Genomic DNA, 19,296 nt, shown 5'->3' on the forward strand with positions numbered 1-19,296 from the left:
ACCCCCTCCTGGACCACTTCCTCGCATGGCGGGGGGTCGGCCTCTGCTCCCACCTTCCTCTCCCGGTTCTCACTCCGTGCTGTGATGAGTTAACACCACTCGACAGAGACCAGGGCTGACCCTGCTGGCCAAGGTCAATCCACGGTGGCTGGGAACATCCACCAGCCACTGGGGATTCCGTCGATGGAGGAAGGCAGGGCCCTGGGGCCCAAGGCGTTTTTGCCTTTGTGGTCCATTTCCTCTTTAAAAAAAAAAAAAAAAAAAAAAAGAACGTCTTATGACTGTCTTGGACTAAATATGAATATAATCCAGGCTGGATTCATTACTTTTTTTTTCCAGTTTTTAAGCAAAAGTTAAAACCATTTTCTGGGGTCACTAAAAGCATCACTGTTTTGTGTGCCTGATACAGATGTCGGCCCTGAAACAAAGGCCCTGCCTCTAAGGAAACACCCTTCCGCCAACCAAGGGCCTCCATGGCCTTCATCCCTGGTCTCCAGGCCCGCAGCCCCACCCGGAGAGGACAGCGGCAGGTTTGGGTACTGCCTGTCCACCCGGGTCCCCTGGAGGGCAGAGCTGCCTGGGGTCCTGCCCCCTTCCTGTGCATGATCATTTCCTTAATAAAACCCAGCAAACTGAATTTATGTTCCACTTGATGTGTAGATGCTCCGGGTTGGCTCCTGGCACCCAAGGGCTGCCCTGTAAGTCCTCACCGGGGGATGGCCTACCTGCCAGCTGCATCCACCCACTGACTCATTCACTCCTCTCTCTCTGCCTGTTGTGTGGTTTCAGCCCTGCCCGCAGGGGCTCGGTCTACGGGGAGATGGGGCTTGCAAGGAGGTGAATTAGTTTCCTGGGGCAGCTGAGTGGCTTAAAACCACACGCATTCATTCTCTGACAGTCCTGGAGGCCAGAGGTCCTAAATCAGTCTCACTGGCTGTGCTTCCTCTTGCAGCCTCTGGAGGTGTGCTGCTTGCATTCCTTGGCTTGCATCTCCTCCCTCCATCTGCAATGCCTGCAGCACAGCATCTCCAATCTCTCTCTGCTCTATCTTCCCATCGCCGCTGTCTCCTCTGTGGCAGATTTGCCCTCTGTCTCCCTCTTATAAGGGCGCCTGTGGTTCCACTGAGGGATAATCCAGGATTATTATTCCTCTCTGGATAATCCAGGATAATCTTCCATCTCAAGATCCTTGACTTGATCATATCTGCAGAGTCCCTTTTACCATATAAAGTGGCATGTGCAGCTTCCAGGGATTAGGACCTGGATACCTGTAGGGTATCAGCCGGCTTCCCTTGGCCTAGTCGTCTACGTGTCTGAGCCTCCTTTGCCCTGTTGGTAAGATGCAGTCAGTAACGTGGCCTTGCAGGTGCTGTTGTAGAAGTACAAGCTTTATTTAAACCGCCTACCGTACGTAGTGCAGAGGCAACGAAGTTTCTGGAGCTACCATCAATATGGTGTTTTGGTGCAACAGGGCAAAGCTTGGTTAGGAGCTTAGGAGCCCCCTGGCTGCAGGAGTTCGACACAGAAGTGGGATCCTCTGTTCACCCCCACGGTTCTCAGCAAGGCTGCGCACAGGACGTGTTCGGGGGTGAGGAGTGGGCTCACATTACTGATGCCTGGGTGTTGCTCCCGGTCTGGGGTCCGGGTATGGGGGTCTCCCGGTCTGGGGTCTGGGAATGGGGGTCTCCCGGTCTGGGGTCCAGGTATCGGGATCCTTGGAGGCTCCTGTGATTCTAATGCACAGCACTGTTGGGGTCTTTTCTGTGCTCAGGTCGGGTCACTGAGGTGACGGCTGCCCCCTCCTCTTGTGTGCGCCCTGGGCTCTTCGGCCACCTGGGTGTCCCGTTGTTCCCGTTGAAGATGCTGCCTTTTCAGTGGCTGGGCCTCCGTCACGTGTACAGGAAGGTGCTGGATTTGATGGTCTCCAGGCAGCTTCCTTGCTCTGAGGCCGCAGCCCTGAGGGAGTGGGGCTTATGTTGTTCGGTGAGGGGCTGCTCTGCCTGGGTCTCCTGGACTCCCCACTGTAAATGTGGGTTCTCCCCCTTCACAGCTGAGAGGGGACCGAGGGTCAGGGGACAGATGCCCTTTCCAGAGTCACTGCGTGTGTTGGCCGAGCAGGCCTAGAACCCAGGGCCCTTGATGCACAGTGGGCAGTGGATGCGTGGCTTGTCTCTTGGCCAGAGTATTTCAGAATTGGCTGAAAGATGGAGCCTCGGGCGATGAAAGATGGAACCTCGGGCGATCGGGACTCTCCAGGGTGCTTACAGCCATGGCGTGTCCATGTAGAGAAAGCCAGAGGGTACTCCCAGGGCCTGGAGGAAACAGGTATGTCTGGCTAAGTGATTTCACATTCTGTTCTGGAATATTCTTAGTTGTCTCATGGGGGTGGGAGGTGAGGGAGGTTCATGAAACTCTCCAAACTGGGACAGAGTTTCATTTCACTTGACTCAGGAAATGGTAGATCCTGGGTTATGGGGGGACACATGTGCTCTCGGTGTCCAGAGAGCCTGGCACGTTCCAGAGCCCTCCGGGAGGCAGTGGGCCTGGCCAGGGCTTTGGTGAGGAGGAGGGAAGGCCGCCAGTCTGGCCATGCTGGGGAAGGGACAAGGGTGACCTTCAGGGGAGGTGAGCAAGTGCTGACCACTCAGGGCCTAAAACAGCCTTGGTGTGGGGGGCTGTATTAGTTTGCTGGGGCTGCCGGGACAAAGTACATCGACTGGGGGACTCCAGCAGCAGAGATGCATCGTCTCCCGGTTCTGGAGGCCAGAGGTCCAAGACTGAGGTGCCGGCAGGGCTGTGCTTCCTCTGAAGCCTCCGGGGCCGAACCCTTCCGTGCCTCCTCCTGGCTCCTGGGGCGGGGCGGGGCGGGGCGTTGCTGGCAACCCCTGGCTTTCCAAGGCTTGAAGGTGCATCACTCCATCCTCCGTCTTCACGTGGCCATGTGCGTGCACCTCTGTGTCCAGATGTCCCCTTTTCATGACACAGTCGTACTGGATTAGGGCTCACCCGAATGATCTCAGTTAGTTGAATCACACCTGCAAGAACCCTATTTCTAAATAAGGTCACGTTCACAGGTTCCAGGCTTAGGGCTTCCACTTTTTTGTGGGGGCGGGGGGGTCGGGGCACAATTCAGCCTTGACCGGGGTGCAGCACGTGGGGCTGGCAACATGCTCTCGAGCCCTTGATAGCTTTTCATTCTCCTGATAAACGTGTAAGAGTATGAGGCCTTGTCCCTTCTCCAGAGACAAGATGTGCAGGCAACCTGCTCGTCGCACAGGTGCGGGTGGCAGAGCCAGGATCCAGTTCGGAGCCAGTGGGGGATCTTCGTGGACAGGCCTGCAGCTCGCTTCTCAGGCCGTGGTGACTGCAGGGGACACCATGCCATGTAGGGAAATGTGAACCCACATTCCTCCCCCCACTCCCCACAGGGTGCTTTCCAGCTCCGAGCAGACTCTGGGGCCCGGGAGAGGCCCGGGGTTCACGGAGGCGTGGAGGGGGAGTGGGACAGCCCGCCGTTGGGAGCTGGGGTTTGCCATGCCCCATGCCTCCTGCTGACTCTCCGGGGATCTTTTCCTTTGCCTTCTCCCTTGGCTGTTGTGTTCTTAGTTCTCAGTTCTGTGAGCTCCTTGGCCATCGGGCCCGGGAATCCTGGATGGAACGCCCAGGCCAGGTTCCAGGAGGATGGCCCCGAGGAGGTGGTTCCCCACGGTCCTGCGGAAAGAGGGGGGTTCTTTTTATACCTAAACAGATGGGGTGCTGTGAACCAAACTCCACGTGGCTTCTGATTCAAGGGATAGGTTTAAGGATGCATGTCTCTCCAAGACGTGAGATTATACTTCTTAATTTTTTAAATTAAATTAAATTAATTTATTTTATTTATTTATTTTTGGCTGCGTTGGGTCTTTGTTGCTGCGCACGGGCTTTTCTCTAGTTGCGGCGAGCAGGGGCTACTCTTCATTGCGGTGCGCGGGCTTCTCATTGTGGTGGCTTCTCTTGTTGCAGAGCACAGGCTCTAAGCGCGTGGGCTTCAGTAGTTGTGGCTCGCGGGCTCAGTAGTTGTGGCTCGCGGGCTCTGGAGCGCAGGCTTAGTAGTTGTGGCGCCCGGGCTTAGTTGCTCTGCAGCATGTGGGGTCTTCCCGGACTAGGGCTCAAACCCGTGTCCCCTGCATTGGCAGGCGGATTCTTAACCACTGTGCCACCAGGGAAGTCCCTATACTCTTTTTTAAAAAAATTGAAATGTAGTTGACATATAGCAATATTGTAGTTTCAGCTGTGCAACAGAATGATTCAATATTTGTGTGTATTGAGAAATGATCACACTGTAAGTCTAGTTAACATCTGTCACCAGTTACAATATTTTTTCTTGTGATGAGAACTTTTAAGAGCCACTTTCAGATATGCAGCACTGTTTTATTAACTGTAGTCACCATGCTGTATACTACATCCCCAGAACTTATTTATCTTTAATTGGAAGTGTGTACCTTTTGACCCCCTTCACCCATTTCCCCCACCCCCCTGCCTCCGGTACCACCAATTTGATCTCTGTATTTATGAGCTCAGTTTTTTATTTTTATTTTTTTAAGATTCCACATATAAGTGAGCTTGAACAGTATTTGTTTTACTTGGTCTGACTTATCTCACTTAGTATAATGCCTTCAGGGCCCACCCATGTTGTTACAAATGGCAGGATTTCCTTCTTTTTATGGCTGAATAATAGTCCATTGAATATCTATACCACATCTTTATCCATTCATCCATTGATGGACACTTAGGTTGCTTCTGTATCTTGGCCATTGTAAATAATGCTGCCGTAAACGTGGGGGTGCAGACATCTTTTCAAGTTAGTTTTTCCATTTCCTTCAGATAAATACCCAGAAATACCCAGAAGTGGGATTGTTGGATCACATGGTAGTTCTTTTTAAAAAAAAAAAAAAAATATATATATATATATATATATATATATTTATTTATTTATTTATTTTTCGCTATGTTGGGTCTTCATTGCGGTGCGTGGGCTTCTCATTGTGGTGGCTTCTCTTGTTGGCGGAGCACAGGCTCTAGGTGCATGGGCTTCAGTAGTTGTGGCACGTGGGCTCAGTAGTTGTGGCTCACGGGTTCTAGAGCGCAGGCTCAGTAGTTGTGGCGCACAGGCTTAGTTGCTCCATGGCATGGGGGATCTTCCCGGACCAGGGCTTGAACCCGTGTCCCCTGCATTGGCAGGCGGATTCTTAACCACGGTGCTACCAGGGAGGTCCCGGTAGTTCTATTTTTAGTTTTTTGAGGAACCTCTGAATTGTTTTCCATAGTGGCTGCACCAATTGACAATCCCACCAATGTTACACGAGAGTTTCCTTTTCTCTGCGTCCTTTCCGACCGTGTTACTGTTTCTCTTCTTTTTGAAAATAGCCATTCTAATAGATGTGAGGTGATATCTCAGTATGGTTTTGATTTGCAGTTCTCTGATGGTTAGTGATATTGAGCACCTTTTCATGTACCTGTTGGCCATCTTATGTCTTCTCTGGAAAAAAAGTGCCTGTGCAGTTCTTCTGACCTTTTTTAGTTGGATTCTTTGGTTTTTGCTCTAGAGTTCTATGAGTTCTTTATATATTTTTATATTAACCTCTTATCAGATATATGATTTATAGATATTCCTTCCCATTCAGTAGGTTGCTTTTTAATTTTGTTGATGATTTCCTTTGCTGTGCAGAAGCTTTGTAGTCTGATGTAGTCCTGCTTGTTTATTTTTGCTTTTGTTGCTTTTGCTTTTGGGGTCAAATACAACAAATCATTGCCAAGACCAATGTCAAGGAGCTTTATCATCTGTGTTTTCTTCTAGGAGTTTTATGGTTTCAGGTCCTACGTTCAAGTCTTTAATCCATCTTGGGTTAATGTTTGTATATGGTGTTAGTGGTTGAGTTTTATTCTTTTACGTGAGGCTCTCCAGTTTTCCCAGCACCATTTATTGAAGAGACTGTTCTTTCCCCGTTTTATATTCTTGGCTCCTTTGTCATAAACTAATTGACCATACATATGTAGTAGGTTTATTTATGGGCTCTCTTCTCTGTTCCATAGTCTGTCTGTTTTTACACCACTACCATACTGTTTTGAATACCTTTGTGATATAGTTTGAAATCAAGGACCATGAGGCCTCCAATTTTCTTCTTCTTAAGATTGCTTTGGCTATTTTATGGTTGACACAAACTGGAAGATAGTTTGTTCTATTTCTGTGAAAAATGAATATGTAATTTTGATAGGGATTGCATTGAATCTGTAGATTGCTTTGGGTAGTGGTAGTGTGGACATTTTAACAATATTCTTCCAATGCCTGAGCACTGGAAGATTGAAGAAAATTGAAGAAAAATCTTCAATTTTTTTCATCACTGTCTTATAAATAATTTTCAATGTACAGGTTTTTACCTCCTTGGTTAAATTTATTCCTAGATATTTTATTTTTGGGGATGCAATTGTAAGTGGGATTGTTTTCTTAATTACTCTTCTGATAGTTCACTTATTAGTGTATAGAAATGCAGTCAATTTTTATATGTTGATTTTGTATCCTGCAACTTTGTTGATTAGTTCTAACAGTTGTTTGGTGGTCTTTAGGGTTTTCTATAGATACTTTGTCATTTGCGAATTGTAACAGTTTTACTTCTTCCTTTCTAATTTGGATGCCTTTTATTTCTTTTTCTTGCCTAATTGTCCTGGCTAGGATTTGTAATAGTATGTTAAATAAAACTGGCAAGAGTGGCCATCCCTTTCTTGTTCCTGATCTTAGAGGAAAAGCTTTCAGCTTTTCACCATTGAGTATGCTGTTAGCTGTGGACTTGTCATATGTGGCCTTTATTATGTACATTCCCTCTATACCCACTTGTTGAGAATGTTTATCATAAATGCATGTTGAATTTTGTCACATGCTTTTGAGAGTCCAGCTCTGCATCTGCCAACTGTGTGACCCGGCGAGCAAGGGAATGGCTGTGGTGACAGTTGCAGCAACAATAGCAAACACTTCCTTCCAGAGCATCCATTGTGCCTGGGTGCTGTCCTCAGCAGCACAGCGTTGAGCCCCCCACCCTCCCACCAGCCCCACAAGCTGGGGCCTCTCGCTGCCATTGGCTGGCAGGAGCCTGGGCCTGGAGGAGTTGGGTGATTACCCAGAATCTGGCTGCCCCTCCTGGGTGCCGGGCACCAGCAGGGCTGCCACCCCCGTCGGAAAGCCCCGCACGTACTCTGTGGCTCTCTCTGCCACCGCGTTGTCCCCAGGGCCACTGCCCCCTCCTCTTCCTCAGATTCAGCCTCCTTTGTCACCCAGCTCCATGCTCAGCTGCCTCTGCGGTCTCCCCGGGCTGCCCACCCAGGCCGGGTGGTCTTGTCCTTTGCCCATGTGCTATAGCGGCCACCAGAACCCAGATGGCACCTTCCCTGTGGGTGCTTTGTGCCTTGAGGCAGCCGTGGCGCCACCCTGTGTCCCCTTGTCAGACGCAGGCTCCACGTGCAGGCGGGTTGTCCAGACAGGCTGGAGTGGCTAGAGAGGATGACAGCCCTGACAGCCCAGGTGAAGGGTCACGGGAAGAACGGAGGGTAGAGGACAGAGATGTTGACGGGGATGGACTGCAGAGACGGGCAGGAAGGGCCTCCTTGGGGGTGACACAGAGACTCCTTGCTTGCTTGGGGGTCTGAGGGGCTGTTCCCTGGGTGGGGGGCACAGAGGGGACGGGTGTCGCCCAGGCTGCAGTGAACATGAGCTGGGTGGTTGGAGGTGGGGACTCGTAGCCCGGGCAGCAGTGGCAGGTGGCCAGGGTGGCCGTGTGGGGAGAAGAGGGGGAGTAGTGGGGCTGGGCTGGGTCCTGCTGTTCCTGGTCACACCTCCCGACCTGACCCGCGGGGCCTCTGCACGCCCTTTCAGCCTAGGACGCGCTCTCGCCCCTGCTCAGTGGCTTCCAGCAGCCAGGGAGCACCGTCAAGGCCAGATGCAGCGTCATTCCGTCCCCCGTGCCCCAGGCCCTGCAGTGGGGAGGTCTCCCATCGCTGGCCCACTCTGCTCATGGGCTGTCATGCATCATCTGCCGACATTACTGAGTACGTCCCGTGCTCCAGCCACGGTGCAGAATGCCGAGTCCCCATGCTAATGGGGACCGTCCTCCAGGGTGGGGAGGACAGGCTCTTAACTGAACACGCAGGAAACTGTCCAGAGTGGAGGTGATGGGGGCCCGGGAGGGTCTGTCTGTCCTGCTCAGCTGGCCCCAGGTCAAGGGCAGGGCTGGTGTCCAGGGCTCGGGTGTCTCTGGAACATCTGATTAGCCATCGGCTGATGCGTCACTGTGGTGACCTGCAGCATCGGAAGGGCAGCTCACACCCACAGCTCGACGGTGTGTCCGATGTCCCTGGGGCCCGATCGTTATCTGTAACCCGAGCTCCTATGCAAGGCCTGGAATACTAGAAATGGCTAATTTAAAATGAAGGTGGTGCATGCTTGTGGTGAAAAAATGACAGTGATACAAAAAGTGGTCCAGTGTAAAGTGACTCTGCTGACCGCTCATCACCAGAGGCCTCCCGGTGGTTCCGTGTTCTGTGCCTCCTTCTGGAGACGGTGCCCGTGTACGGTGGCCCGCGGGCCTCTGTGTGTGTCTGTGTGCATCTGTGTGTGGGTGTGTCTGCGTGGCTGCCCCCTCAGCCGTGCTGATGGCCCCGCCCCCGCCCACAGGTGTCTGTGCTGGTGCTCTTTACCCTGGCCTTCCTCACCTGTGTCGTCTTCCTGGTCGTCTACAAGGTGTACAAGTATGACCGTGCCTGCCCCGACGGCTTCGTCCTCAAGGTAAGCCCCGCCCCCACCCCTGGGCCCCCGATGCCTTTGTGCCTCGTCCCCCCGCGTGACTCATGACAGGGCTAGAGCGGCAGGGGTGGTGAGGGGGCCTGGCGGGAGCTCCTCGTGGGGACCCTGCGGGCAGGGGAGCGGGGTCACGGCATGGCCTGTGAAAGGGAGGCTCCTGTCTGGGGGGGCGGTGAGTGATGAGGGGACATGCCAGGAAGCAGAGGTCCCAGGAGAGGAAGACCTGCACCACCACTCTGGGGTTTGGGAGCAGGGCCGGGCCGACCCCAGACCCCCGACTGCAGACCCTGGTCTTCCCCCCACGCCGCTCGGCTCTCCACGCTCGATGCGCGCTTCGCTCATGTGATGCCTCCTTCCCCAAAGGCTCCAAGTGGCAGAGGAGCAGACACATGGGGCGGCAGGATTAAGGGGAGAAAAATAAGGGAGGGGGTGGGGTGAAGGGAAAAGCAGGAGTGAAACGCACGGGCCGTGGACTTGCTCCCGTGTCCCATACACTCAGCACCTGGGCCCCCTTTGGGTTCTGAACTTCCCAGAGCCAGCGCGAAGAGGAAAACATGATCAGCCCCAGGATTTGGCGCTGCTGGAATGAAAGCAGAACCCGGTCCTCTGTGCTACTGGGCTGGAGGAGAACAGCTCGGTCGCCCGCTGCCACTGGGCAGCTGCGGTTTGGGTGCTGCTGATGTGAGGGACACAGGCCCTTGTATGGGTTCCTCCTTCCACAGTTTCAGGGCTTCTGACACTTGAGCCCTTCTGCGCTCGGCGAGCGTGCGTTTTGTGCCCACCATGTAAGAGGCCCGTGGGGGCGCCGTGCAGGGACCTGGGGAGGGGCGTCTGGGCAGGGGCAAGCCCCCGGCCCCTTCCACCAGCCCGTGCACACCCCGGGCTGGGGCTGGAGGAGTTATGGTCTGTTGGGAGGCTCAGGAGACACCATGGTTTAAAGGAGGCTGATCCAGAGGGCTGGGACTTGGAGGAGGGCAGCACATGAGCTGATGCTGGAGGACGGCAGGGCTGAGCCAGGTGGGTGAGGGGAGGAGCAGCGCACAGGTGCTGGCTGGGCCGGTCCATACGTGGTCCTTGTTGGGGAAGAGCCGGCTGCGGCCAGACTGGAGTGCCGACCAGAGGCCCCTGGAGGAGAGGGAGGTGATGGGATGGCCACTGGGGTGGCTGGGGAGGCTGCCGATTGGAAGGGAGTGACAGGAGGCTGCTGCAGGCGACCAGAGAAGAGATGGGGGTCTAGACCAGTCTGGGTGCTGCGGATGGAGCAGGAGTGAATCTGGGAGGTGGGGGCGGGGCAGGGGGAGGACCTGAGGTCAAGGAGGAGGAGCCAAGGTGACGCAGGAGCCACGCCCTGATGGAAGCTGGGTGCACGGAGGGCCACTTCCCTGGGGACTGGAGTCCTCGTCCAGGCAGACGGCTCCCATACCTGCGGCCACAGCCCCACCAGGAGGATGCAGGGCTTCCTTCCGGGCTCGTTCTCTCTGTGCCTGAGACGGAGGCAGGAGTGGGCCCAAACTGCCTTCCCCGTCCTGCAAGGCCAGGTTCTGCTAGATAACCTGGTCCAGGTGGAGCCAGGGAGATGAGGCCCAGTCCTCGGACTCACAGCAGCGTTGGACGGCAGGTGTGTGCATGTTTAAAAGGCTCTGCAGGTGGTTCCAGTGCACAGCCAGCCTTGGGAATTTAGAACCCCTGAGAGGACTGTTCCGCCCCTGGGCACTTGGCGTTTTCCACTGGCATCTAATGGGTGGTGTCCTTCCTGGAGAACATCACTGGAAGGGCCGGGGAGCTGCTGCCCTGTATCCCACGGCCCTCGGGCTAAGGCTGGAGAAGGGAAGGTGTGAGTGTGTGTGTGTCCCCTTCCTCCCTCCTTTCTGCGTGTTCATACGTGTGCATCACACGCCACCACCCGACAGTTTACAAGGGGCTATTAACTAAGATCTCTGATGCTCCCAGAAACCCTGTAGGGTAGATGCCATTAGACCCCCTTTTACCAACAGGAAGATGAGTACAGAGACGTCGTACCCAAAGTCACACCCTGCACTTCCTTCTTTATTCGGCATATATTTATTAACTGCCACCTCCCGTGTGCGTGGTGGGGTGCTGGGCGTGCCACGGGGCACAGGATGTGTCGGGGGCCTGCCTTCGGAGCTCATGTTCTGGCAGCAAGCCAGCAGACCCATCTCCAGATGATGTGGATGCTGCCAAGAGTTAGGCAAGAAGGAATACGTGGGTGACCGCGTGCCTGTGGCCACCCCTTCCTGGGGGAGCACGGAGCTCGTCCGGGCTGGGATCCAAATGAGCGGGGGGCGCTGGTGGGGACCTGCTGTGGGCTGGGCTTGTGCTGAGGACAGACTGGGCCGGGCCTGCTGACCCCAGGCCCCGAGGGAAGGGCTGATGGGCACAGGCGCTCGAGCTGGAATGCGCAGAGGGGCGCGGGCCAGCCTCTTGCAGGGGGTCCCAAGCTGAGGAGTGTCACGAGGGGATTTAAAAAGGCAGATGTGGGCTGGGGAGGATCCTAGGTTTCAGCTTTTTTTTTTTTTTTTTTTTAAACCATGAAGTCACTGGATGAGTGTTACAGAAAGGTCTTAAACATAATGGGAGGAAACTGCCCCAGACCCTACAAGGTGTTTACAGTTGGGTGCTCCTCGTAGACTGACTTTCCTTCGGGGAGCTTGCTTGTGAGGTTTAATAGCTAGGCCTCCTGGGCCGTGGGCCAGGGCTGTTGGGACACTTTCCTGGGTTCCCTCACCCGTCCAGTTACCGTTTCATGTTAGAAGCTCTGTGACCTCCCTGAGCTCACCCACGGCTGCCATGTGTTTCTGCTGGGGTCTCTCCAGCCAAAGGGGGCAGGTCGCAGCTTACCCCGAGCTCCCACCCCATCCTACTCCCGCGTGGCTCCCGGACACCCCTGGAAGCCGTCTTCCCCCGGGGTCTTGCCTCCCTCCAGCACACACCCCCGCAGCGCCCCCCCCCAGCACCCCCATCTTACAGCCTCACTGTGTGGGTGGCACCGTGTGTCCTGGGTGCCTGGAGGGCAGGGCTGCCCCATCTCGCCTGGAGGCCTGCCCTAGCCTGGAGCAGAGTCACTCACTGCCCAGCAGGTGTTGGTGGCCTCAGCATGTCTTGCCAGACCCTGTGCCGGTTGCAAGGACAGAGTGCAGGGGAGGTGGCAGTGCAGGTCGGGGAGGAGGGTGGCCGCTGGCCTGCTGGGCAGGGGCCAGTTCACCTGCAGGGCTGGTCCTGGGCTGAACAGACAGCTTGCCCCTGCAGAGCGGCCCGGCTCCCCAGTGCCCAGGCGTGGCCGGGGTCAGGACGCCGATGACAGAAGGGCATGCGTGACCTCAGCGGTGCCCCTGTGTGCTTTTAATCTGTTCTGTCTGCTGTGCTGCGCTGGCTACAGTCCTCACAGCAGCCCGGGCGGTGACTCATCAGCCCCTTTCTATAGACGAGGGAACCGAGGCTCAGGCAGAACGTGAACTCCACCTGTAATGTGAGCTCCTGCCGGCCTCAGCCCACAGATACGCTGCATAGAGCGGTGCCGGGCCGTAAACACACGGCGCCCCTTTGTCATTTCTCTCCTGGAAGTAGCTAGCTGGCAGGTGTTTCTAGTCTGTATTTCAGGGTCAGTGACCTGCTAAGGAGACCAGTTCTCCATGGGGCAGCGCGGTATCAGGGCTGCGGGGAAAGCACGCGTTTATTATTTTCCCTTCCATCTTCGCTAAACCAGCAGCAGTGAGCCATGCATCTCGGAGAGGCCCTGGCTCAGGGAACAGAGGCGGATGGATGGATTTGCTGTCAAATTCACCTTATTTATGAACCTCTGCCAGATCCCAGAGCTCTCTAAACCCCCCTGCCCCCAAACCACATCCCTTCCTTCACCACCTGCCATCCTCCCAGACCCACGAGTGATGAAATAGCAGCCAGGTGGGCCAGGGCTGGACCAGGCATGACGCCATCACATCCGCCAGTAACCTCGCCAGGTAGCGCTGCCCTTCCTCTGCCGAGTGGCCACACCTGCCCTTTCCTAGTGTGAGCAGCAGAGCTGGATCCTGATTGGAGGCCACGGGGTGGGCATGGGGCTGCAGGGCCTGTGGTATCCCCAGGGCCTGGCCCAGAACTGGCCTGAGCAGCTCTGCACCCGATGGGCAGCTGGGAGAGCCTGTAAACCTCAGGCTGACACTCCTTTTCGCAGACACGGGGCTGGTGACCCCTGTAAGAAGCATCCGGACGGAGAGGGAGCTTGCTCACAGGTGGAACAGGAGGCCCTGGGTCACACCCGGTCAGGCCTCTACATTGGCTCAAATGGGAGCTCTTCTAAGACCGAGATGTGGTTCCTTCTGTAGTCCACAAATCATCTGTTCAGCCCTGCGTGGCTGCTCCTGATACCAAGCACATGGACCCCCACAGTGGGGAGGCCTCCGGGTCCGGTGGGTGACGTGCCCGCCTGGTGCCCGAAGAGGGCCTGACGAAGGCTTTGGCATTGCATTCACTGGGTTCCCCTGGTCCTGGCCTCAGCAGCTCCTGCCGGGCAGCACCTCCCCCCTCCAGCCCAGCCCCCTGAGCCCTGAGGACGGAGCTCACCTCTGAGGTGAGCTGAGAGCCGAGCCGGGACTTGGTGTGCCGGGCCGGGACCTGACAAACGCTAGCTGAACTTGAAGCTGCCAGGGGGTACAGTCCTGCTTCGGCGCCCCGGGGGGACCTCACTGCCTTGTTTCTCACTGTTCTGCCTTTGGGCTGACCAGTCACCATCGGCAGCTTTGTGGGTGGCGGGGCGATGTCTGGTTTGCACTGAGCAGAAGCCCGGGTTGGAGCTCGGTTCCCACACTGCCCTGTGGTCCCTTCCCCTCTCTGGGTCTCACTTGCTGTGACTGAAATGGGACTGACAGATCTCAGCTCACAGGGGGACATCGTGGCCGGCAGGCACTTGGCCACCTGTCAGAAGGCACCAGTGTGGTGGCAGGGCTGGGATGTGGAGACGGGCCTTGGGTCTGCAGAAAGACGCCAAGGAGCAGCCCCTTAACAGGGAGACAGAGCTAACCTGCCTTTAGCTTCCTGAGGCTGAAGAAACCCGGGTCGGGCAGGGACAGGGCTCTCAGAGGAGGTCCCCCCGTGCATCCCAGGCTGGCACCCACGTGCAGTAGCCGCCACTGGCCATCCTGGTGACCATCAGAGACTCTGTCACGGTCTCCATGCTGGGTTCACCCAGAGAGGCAGAGGAGCGCGTCGAGCAGTGGGGTGTCCTGCTGGGCCCCAGGAGTTGGTAGAATCCTTGCTGTGCTCTTGCCAGCGAGGTGGCCTTGGCTGAGATGCTGCTCGGGGGTGCTAGCCGGACCCTGCGGGCGGTGCTGGGAATCGGCGGGGGCGGGGGGGCGGGTTTAAGTCTCCCTGGTGGCTGTGAAGGTAGCCAAGGCCCAGGACCCTTGTAACTGCAGTCTCCCTTCACTGTGGGACAGGGAGACCTTGGCGTTCCTCTAATGCTTTGGTTGCTTAGAGACACAGGTAACGTGCCTTCCGCCAGACGGAAGGTTTCTCTCTCTCTCTCTCTCTCTCTCATTAAAGCCGCAGCTGGCAGGCAGTGGGGCTCCCTGAGGTCCTCCTGGAGCCCAGATTCTGTTGTGTTGCGCTGCCGGTCCCCAGGGTGTTGTCCCTCTCCAGGCAAATCAAAGCCGCTGAGAAGGGAGCGGTGGAGGGCAGGCAGCTTCCCTGTGGAGACCCCAGAACCTGCTCATGGTCACAGCCCTGCACACCCCGCCGGCCAGAAGTCAGCCCCATGGCTTCTACCGGCTGCCAGGAGGGCTGAGAAGCGTGTCGCGAGCTGGGCCCCACGTGCCCGCTGGCCACTGGGAGAAGGGGGGGGAGGCAGAGTGCAGCCTGCAACCCCACCCCTTCCTCAGGGCCTGGCAAGTGACTGTGTGGAGATGGGGTGGGCGGCGGCTTAGCCCGGCTGCCGGATGGACAAGGGAAGGCAGCCTGACTTTGGGGGGGCCCTAGACCCCCGGTGAGCAGGTGAGAGCTAGGGACTGACCTCCCCACCCCCAGCCTCCCCAGGGTTCCACGGGCTGTAGGAAAGTGCCTCTCCCTTAGCGGACAGCTGCCCCCCGAGAGCCCCCCACCCTCAAGTGCCCTCATGGGGTCCTCGTGGCTTCCTGGGCTCTCTGGATCTCCAGGTCACACTCACAGCTCCCTACCAGGCCCTTGCAGGTGGTGTGTTCTGACCCCCCCGACCCTTGCCTTCTCGCTAGCGTTAGTGTCCTGCGGCTCCTCACCCTCTGCTCCGGCCGCCGGCTTCTCTTCAGCCTGCGTCCCCGTCCTCCTGCCCCGAGGACCGGCTCCTTTGGGTCAAGTGCCCCCAACCCCTGCTCCCAGGAGCCTTTCTGACTCCCTTCCTTCACTGTTTGAATATGTTGCTTCTGGTGGACATGTCAAAAGTTCCATTGTTTTCTAGGAGATTTAAAATAAATGGCAACGAGTGTAAGATCTTTAAAGAAGCAGGAAGGCCCGCTGTGTAAGCCCCGTCGCCACGGCCTTGTACAGACGTCCATCCTGTTACCATGCAGTCAGTGTCAGGCAGTCAGCTCATCTCTGAGTTTCCTCCAAGCCCAGGGAGGTGCTCAGTGACCACGGGTTGGGTGCTGCCTGGAGACTCAGGGGCCTCCCTCCTGCATCGGTGCATGCGTCTCAGGGGGCCGCTTGTCTTGCAGAACACCCAGTGCATCCCAGGAGGCTTGGAGAGCTACTACACGGAGCAAGACTCCAACGCCCGGGAGAAATTTTACACCGTCATCAACCACTACAACCTGGCCAAGCAGAGCATCACCCGCTCGGTGTCGCCGTGGATGTCAGTTCTGTCAGAAGAGAAGCTCTCAGAGCAGGAGACTGAGGCTGCTGAGAAATCCGCTTAGCGAGATGGGCAGGTTCCTTACAGTGTCACTTGAAGGTAACAAAGGGACTTTGAGGGACATTTCATTAGATATAATTACTGATAATTTAGAGGTTACTCATGTATGGTGCAACTGCTTCTGTTTGCTAATGCTGCTCTGCAAATACAGCTTGCTGCAGACCACCCATGGGCATAAAATCGAGTGCATATCAGCATTGCTTAAAGAGCTCTGACACCACTTTCCATGGTAAAGAATCTTAATTTAGCGACTTTACTGGGATTTATTGGATGCTGTCAAAAAATAAATTTACACTGGATATGCAAGGGGTTCAGACTTCAGATAAATGATGCATTTTGTGGGATTGATTTTTTTTTTGTTTAAACCACCTTGCCGTTTGCAAACCTTACACCATAGCCATATCTAGAGTGACCCCTTGCTTTGCTAAGAGCAAGCTGTACTGCGCGTTTCTTCCCACCTCCCGCCAATGGCAATAGTGCCAGTGGCCAAGATGCACCATAGTGAGCGTCAGAGGGAAGGAAGGAAAGGTGCCATCAGGTCGCAGTTGTGCCCTTGCCTGCCCCGTGCTCACTCCTGAGCGCGCAGGCGCTGCAGCAGGTCGGCTCGGGCCGCAGTCGCTGTGCAGGCAGAACGCTGCCCCTCGGTACAGAGGGTGCCCGCTGGGCAGGGGAGCCACGTTTCCCTCGGTGCATGTGGACTGGGGCAGAGCATGTGAGGTGGGGACTCTGGGAAGAGGGGACCCGGGGCCACAGGCTGCAGAACCCGTCTCCCTGTAGCTAGTCCGTCTGCTCTGTGATGGGCTGAGTAGGAATGAAACCTACCGGCCCTTTTGTTCACATCTATTATGAATAAGTTTGTGCCGACAGCCGTATTAGCTACTTAGTTTTAAAATAATTAGCTGGGTGAGAAAAATGAAAGTGTAATTGCTGGTAAGCCAAGGCTACCTTAATTTTTATTTTGTGGGACAGATGTAACTCCTTTGATGAGAGAAACAAACAGGCAGGAAAGGCTGGGAGGGGGGCTGGCGTGGCACCTTGCAAGTCCAATTATGACATTTTCATTCACAATCTTTGTAAGACAATTATGTTTCAACCTGAATCTTGACATTAAAGTATATGTTTACAAAATTGCCAGTTAGATAAACTAAGTGTGTAAGATGATTAAATAGAAAAAAAAGACATTCATGGACATTTTCTTCCATGTTATTTAAATGTGTTGTTTCTGGTGGACATGTCAAGTTTCACTGTTTTTTTAGATCAAAAATAAATGACAAAATAGTGCAAGATCTGTTGCGAACAAGCATGGTGGTCGTGGCCAACTCCATCACTGTTTCCTGAAATGTGTTTCCAAAACATACAGTTTATTTTATTATCAAGGGTGTTGGAAACAACGGCCATGGCCTCGGAGCGGTGGGTGGGCATAGAGTCATGGATGTTGTGAAGCTGTGCCGACGCATAAGAGCAATAACCGCGTGCCAAAACGCCTTCTGCAGAGATATCATCTATCGGCAAATTCCAGCCCATGTCAGTGCAGTGTCAAGGCATCCCTATCTGTATTTTCTAGGAGACATGTATTTTATTGACTGTAAGCTCATTCACATGTAACTTCTGACATTTTCACTCTGTGCAAATAAAGAACACAGGATCCCTGTGGTGCTCCCCAGACTGTCTGTGCAGAGCCCTCGAGCCCACACCCTGGGGGCCCACGCGCACCGGGCGCTTTCTGAACACGTGGCCGCAGATGCCTTGTGCCTGAGTACAAGCAGGTGTTCCTGGTTCCTGGGGCTCGGGTGGGTGGAGAGGCCCAAGTCCTCCTCTGGACGAAGCTCCGTGGGCCCCAGTGGCCGCAAGTCAGGCCTTCCCCACCCCCTGCCCACCCATCAGGAGAGTGTTGGGGGCAGCAGTTCTGGGGGGAGCCAGGCCCCGTCCCCACACTTCTTCCCGGACAGGAGGCAGGTGGGCACACACGCACTGACTTTCTGACCTTGGACCCACCAACAATACGTTAAATGGCTGTAGTTGTTGTATTCACTAGACTCACAGGGTGAAGGTGGTATCTTTTCTACCGCACGATGAGTCTGTGTATCAGTCGGCTGAGGCAGACAAGAAGCCACAGGAAACAGCCCATCGTCTGCTGTGAGGAGCTACTGGCCAGCACTCTTCCTGCTGCCACCAGGAGGGAAAGACCGGCGCCTCCTCTAAGCCTGAGACGTCGGTGGAGCAGGAGGCCCGTGTGCCCCGCTTCCCCCGGGGCAGCCCCGTCAGGTGCAGGAATAATCACCCTCCCGGTTCCTTCCCTCTGGCCGCAGGATTGCGACGCAGACCACTTTTAGTTGTGTTGTTTTCTTTTCCAGCTACTAAATGGGCTTAAAACCACAAGTCGGGTGTCCTTTTTGTGAGTACGTATCTCAGTGCCCCCTCCCCACCGATGGCCCCGACGCCAGGGACCACGACAGGGCACCCGGCGCGCCGTCTGCCGGGTGTGGCCGCCTAGCTGTCATACCAGTCGAGGAAGAGCAGGGAGAAGGAGCACATCACCAGGAAGAAGAGCACCCACACGCGGAAGCCAGCGTTGTTCTTGATGGCCTGGGGGGCGGGGCACAGGGGGTTTGGTTTGAAAGGCTCTCAGCTGCCGCGTGTGTCTGCACATGCTCTCCCTGCGGGGCTGTAACTGTGTGGACTGCTCAAGCCTATGCTTACCTTGCACAGACGGCTTAGTTATTAAGCAAAACCAAAACGTGGGTTTAAAGTCTGTTAGACAAATGGGCTGCATCTCCCTCTCTGGTTAGTCATCACGTGGAGACCATGCACAATTCTCCCAGGAAAAATGGCTCATGTCCACCCCAGGGTTAAACCCACACAGACAGGATGACAGCGTGTGTCCACTACCCTGACGTGTGTTTCCTAGTAGTGCGATGGCAGTGGTGGTCCAAGAACGGTCCCACGTCAACCCAAACCTGAGGACTGCACTCAGAAGATAAAGTCCACTCAACAGAGTCTACTGTGGTGGCCCTGTAAACAGCGACCAGGGCTCTGGGTCCAACAATCCTCTTCTGTGGGGCCCAGCCCGGACTTAGGGAGGGACCCCTGCACCCCAGCTGGCTCCTCTGAAGGGCAGTGAGTGGGGTCCTGGGCTTGGCGGGGTGGACCGGGCCCATCCAGCACACAGTCCTGAGACCAGCCCTGTGCGCGTGGCCCTGACCGGGTGGACACTGACTGGACTCAGCGCCCCTCCAAATCAGACATGGTGCCCCAAGAGTACCCACCTCTCTGATGTCTTCATTGCCCTCCTTGATGTTCTCAGTTGCTCCTACTACTAATTGGTGAATACTGTCAATCTCAGCTTCCTGTTGGGGAAGGGAACAGATAAATACAACCGCCACCTCCTTCGCCGAGTGTACGTCACGATAGTAGCTGCCACTTACTAAGTGCTGGGGCTTTACACACCATGAACCCACGGGTCCTCATAGCACCCAAGAGGTAGGCAACACTCTCATTTGCAAGAGGGAAGCTTAAAGCATAGAGAAGCCCAAAGTCACACAGCACCCACGTTGCAGGACTGAGACTGGACCCG

The 19,296-nt window shown here is 55.5% G+C and overlaps 2 protein-coding genes across 3 annotated transcripts in view; one reads left to right on the forward strand and one right to left on the reverse strand.

Moving 5' to 3' along the window:
* The window catches only part of NSG1 (neuronal vesicle trafficking associated 1), a 31,820-nt gene extending 14,433 nt beyond the window's left edge, over positions 1–17,387 (forward strand). The window contains exons 4-5 of the mRNA XM_059066296.2: positions 8,702–8,812; positions 15,526–17,387. Coding sequence (XP_058922279.1) covers positions 8,702–8,812; positions 15,526–15,726 — 312 coding nt within the window. The 3' untranslated portion in view covers positions 15,727–17,387. The remainder of the gene's footprint in view (positions 1–8,701; positions 8,813–15,525) is intronic.
* Positions 17,063–19,296, reverse strand: part of STX18 (syntaxin 18) — a 128,280-nt gene continuing 126,046 nt past the window's right edge. For both annotated transcript variants that reach the window (XM_059066292.2, XM_067036393.1), the window contains 2 exons: positions 18,989–19,069; positions 17,063–18,308 (listed from right to left, as the gene is read on the reverse strand). In XM_059066292.2, coding sequence (XP_058922275.1) covers positions 18,213–18,308; positions 18,989–19,069 — 177 coding nt within the window. In that variant the 3' untranslated portion in view covers positions 17,063–18,212. The remainder of the gene's footprint in view (positions 18,309–18,988; positions 19,070–19,296) is intronic.

Source organism: Kogia breviceps, chromosome 6 (assembly GCF_026419965.1).
Source record: "Kogia breviceps isolate mKogBre1 chromosome 6, mKogBre1 haplotype 1, whole genome shotgun sequence".
NCBI classification, from domain to species: Eukaryota; Metazoa; Chordata; class Mammalia; order Artiodactyla; family Physeteridae; genus Kogia; species Kogia breviceps.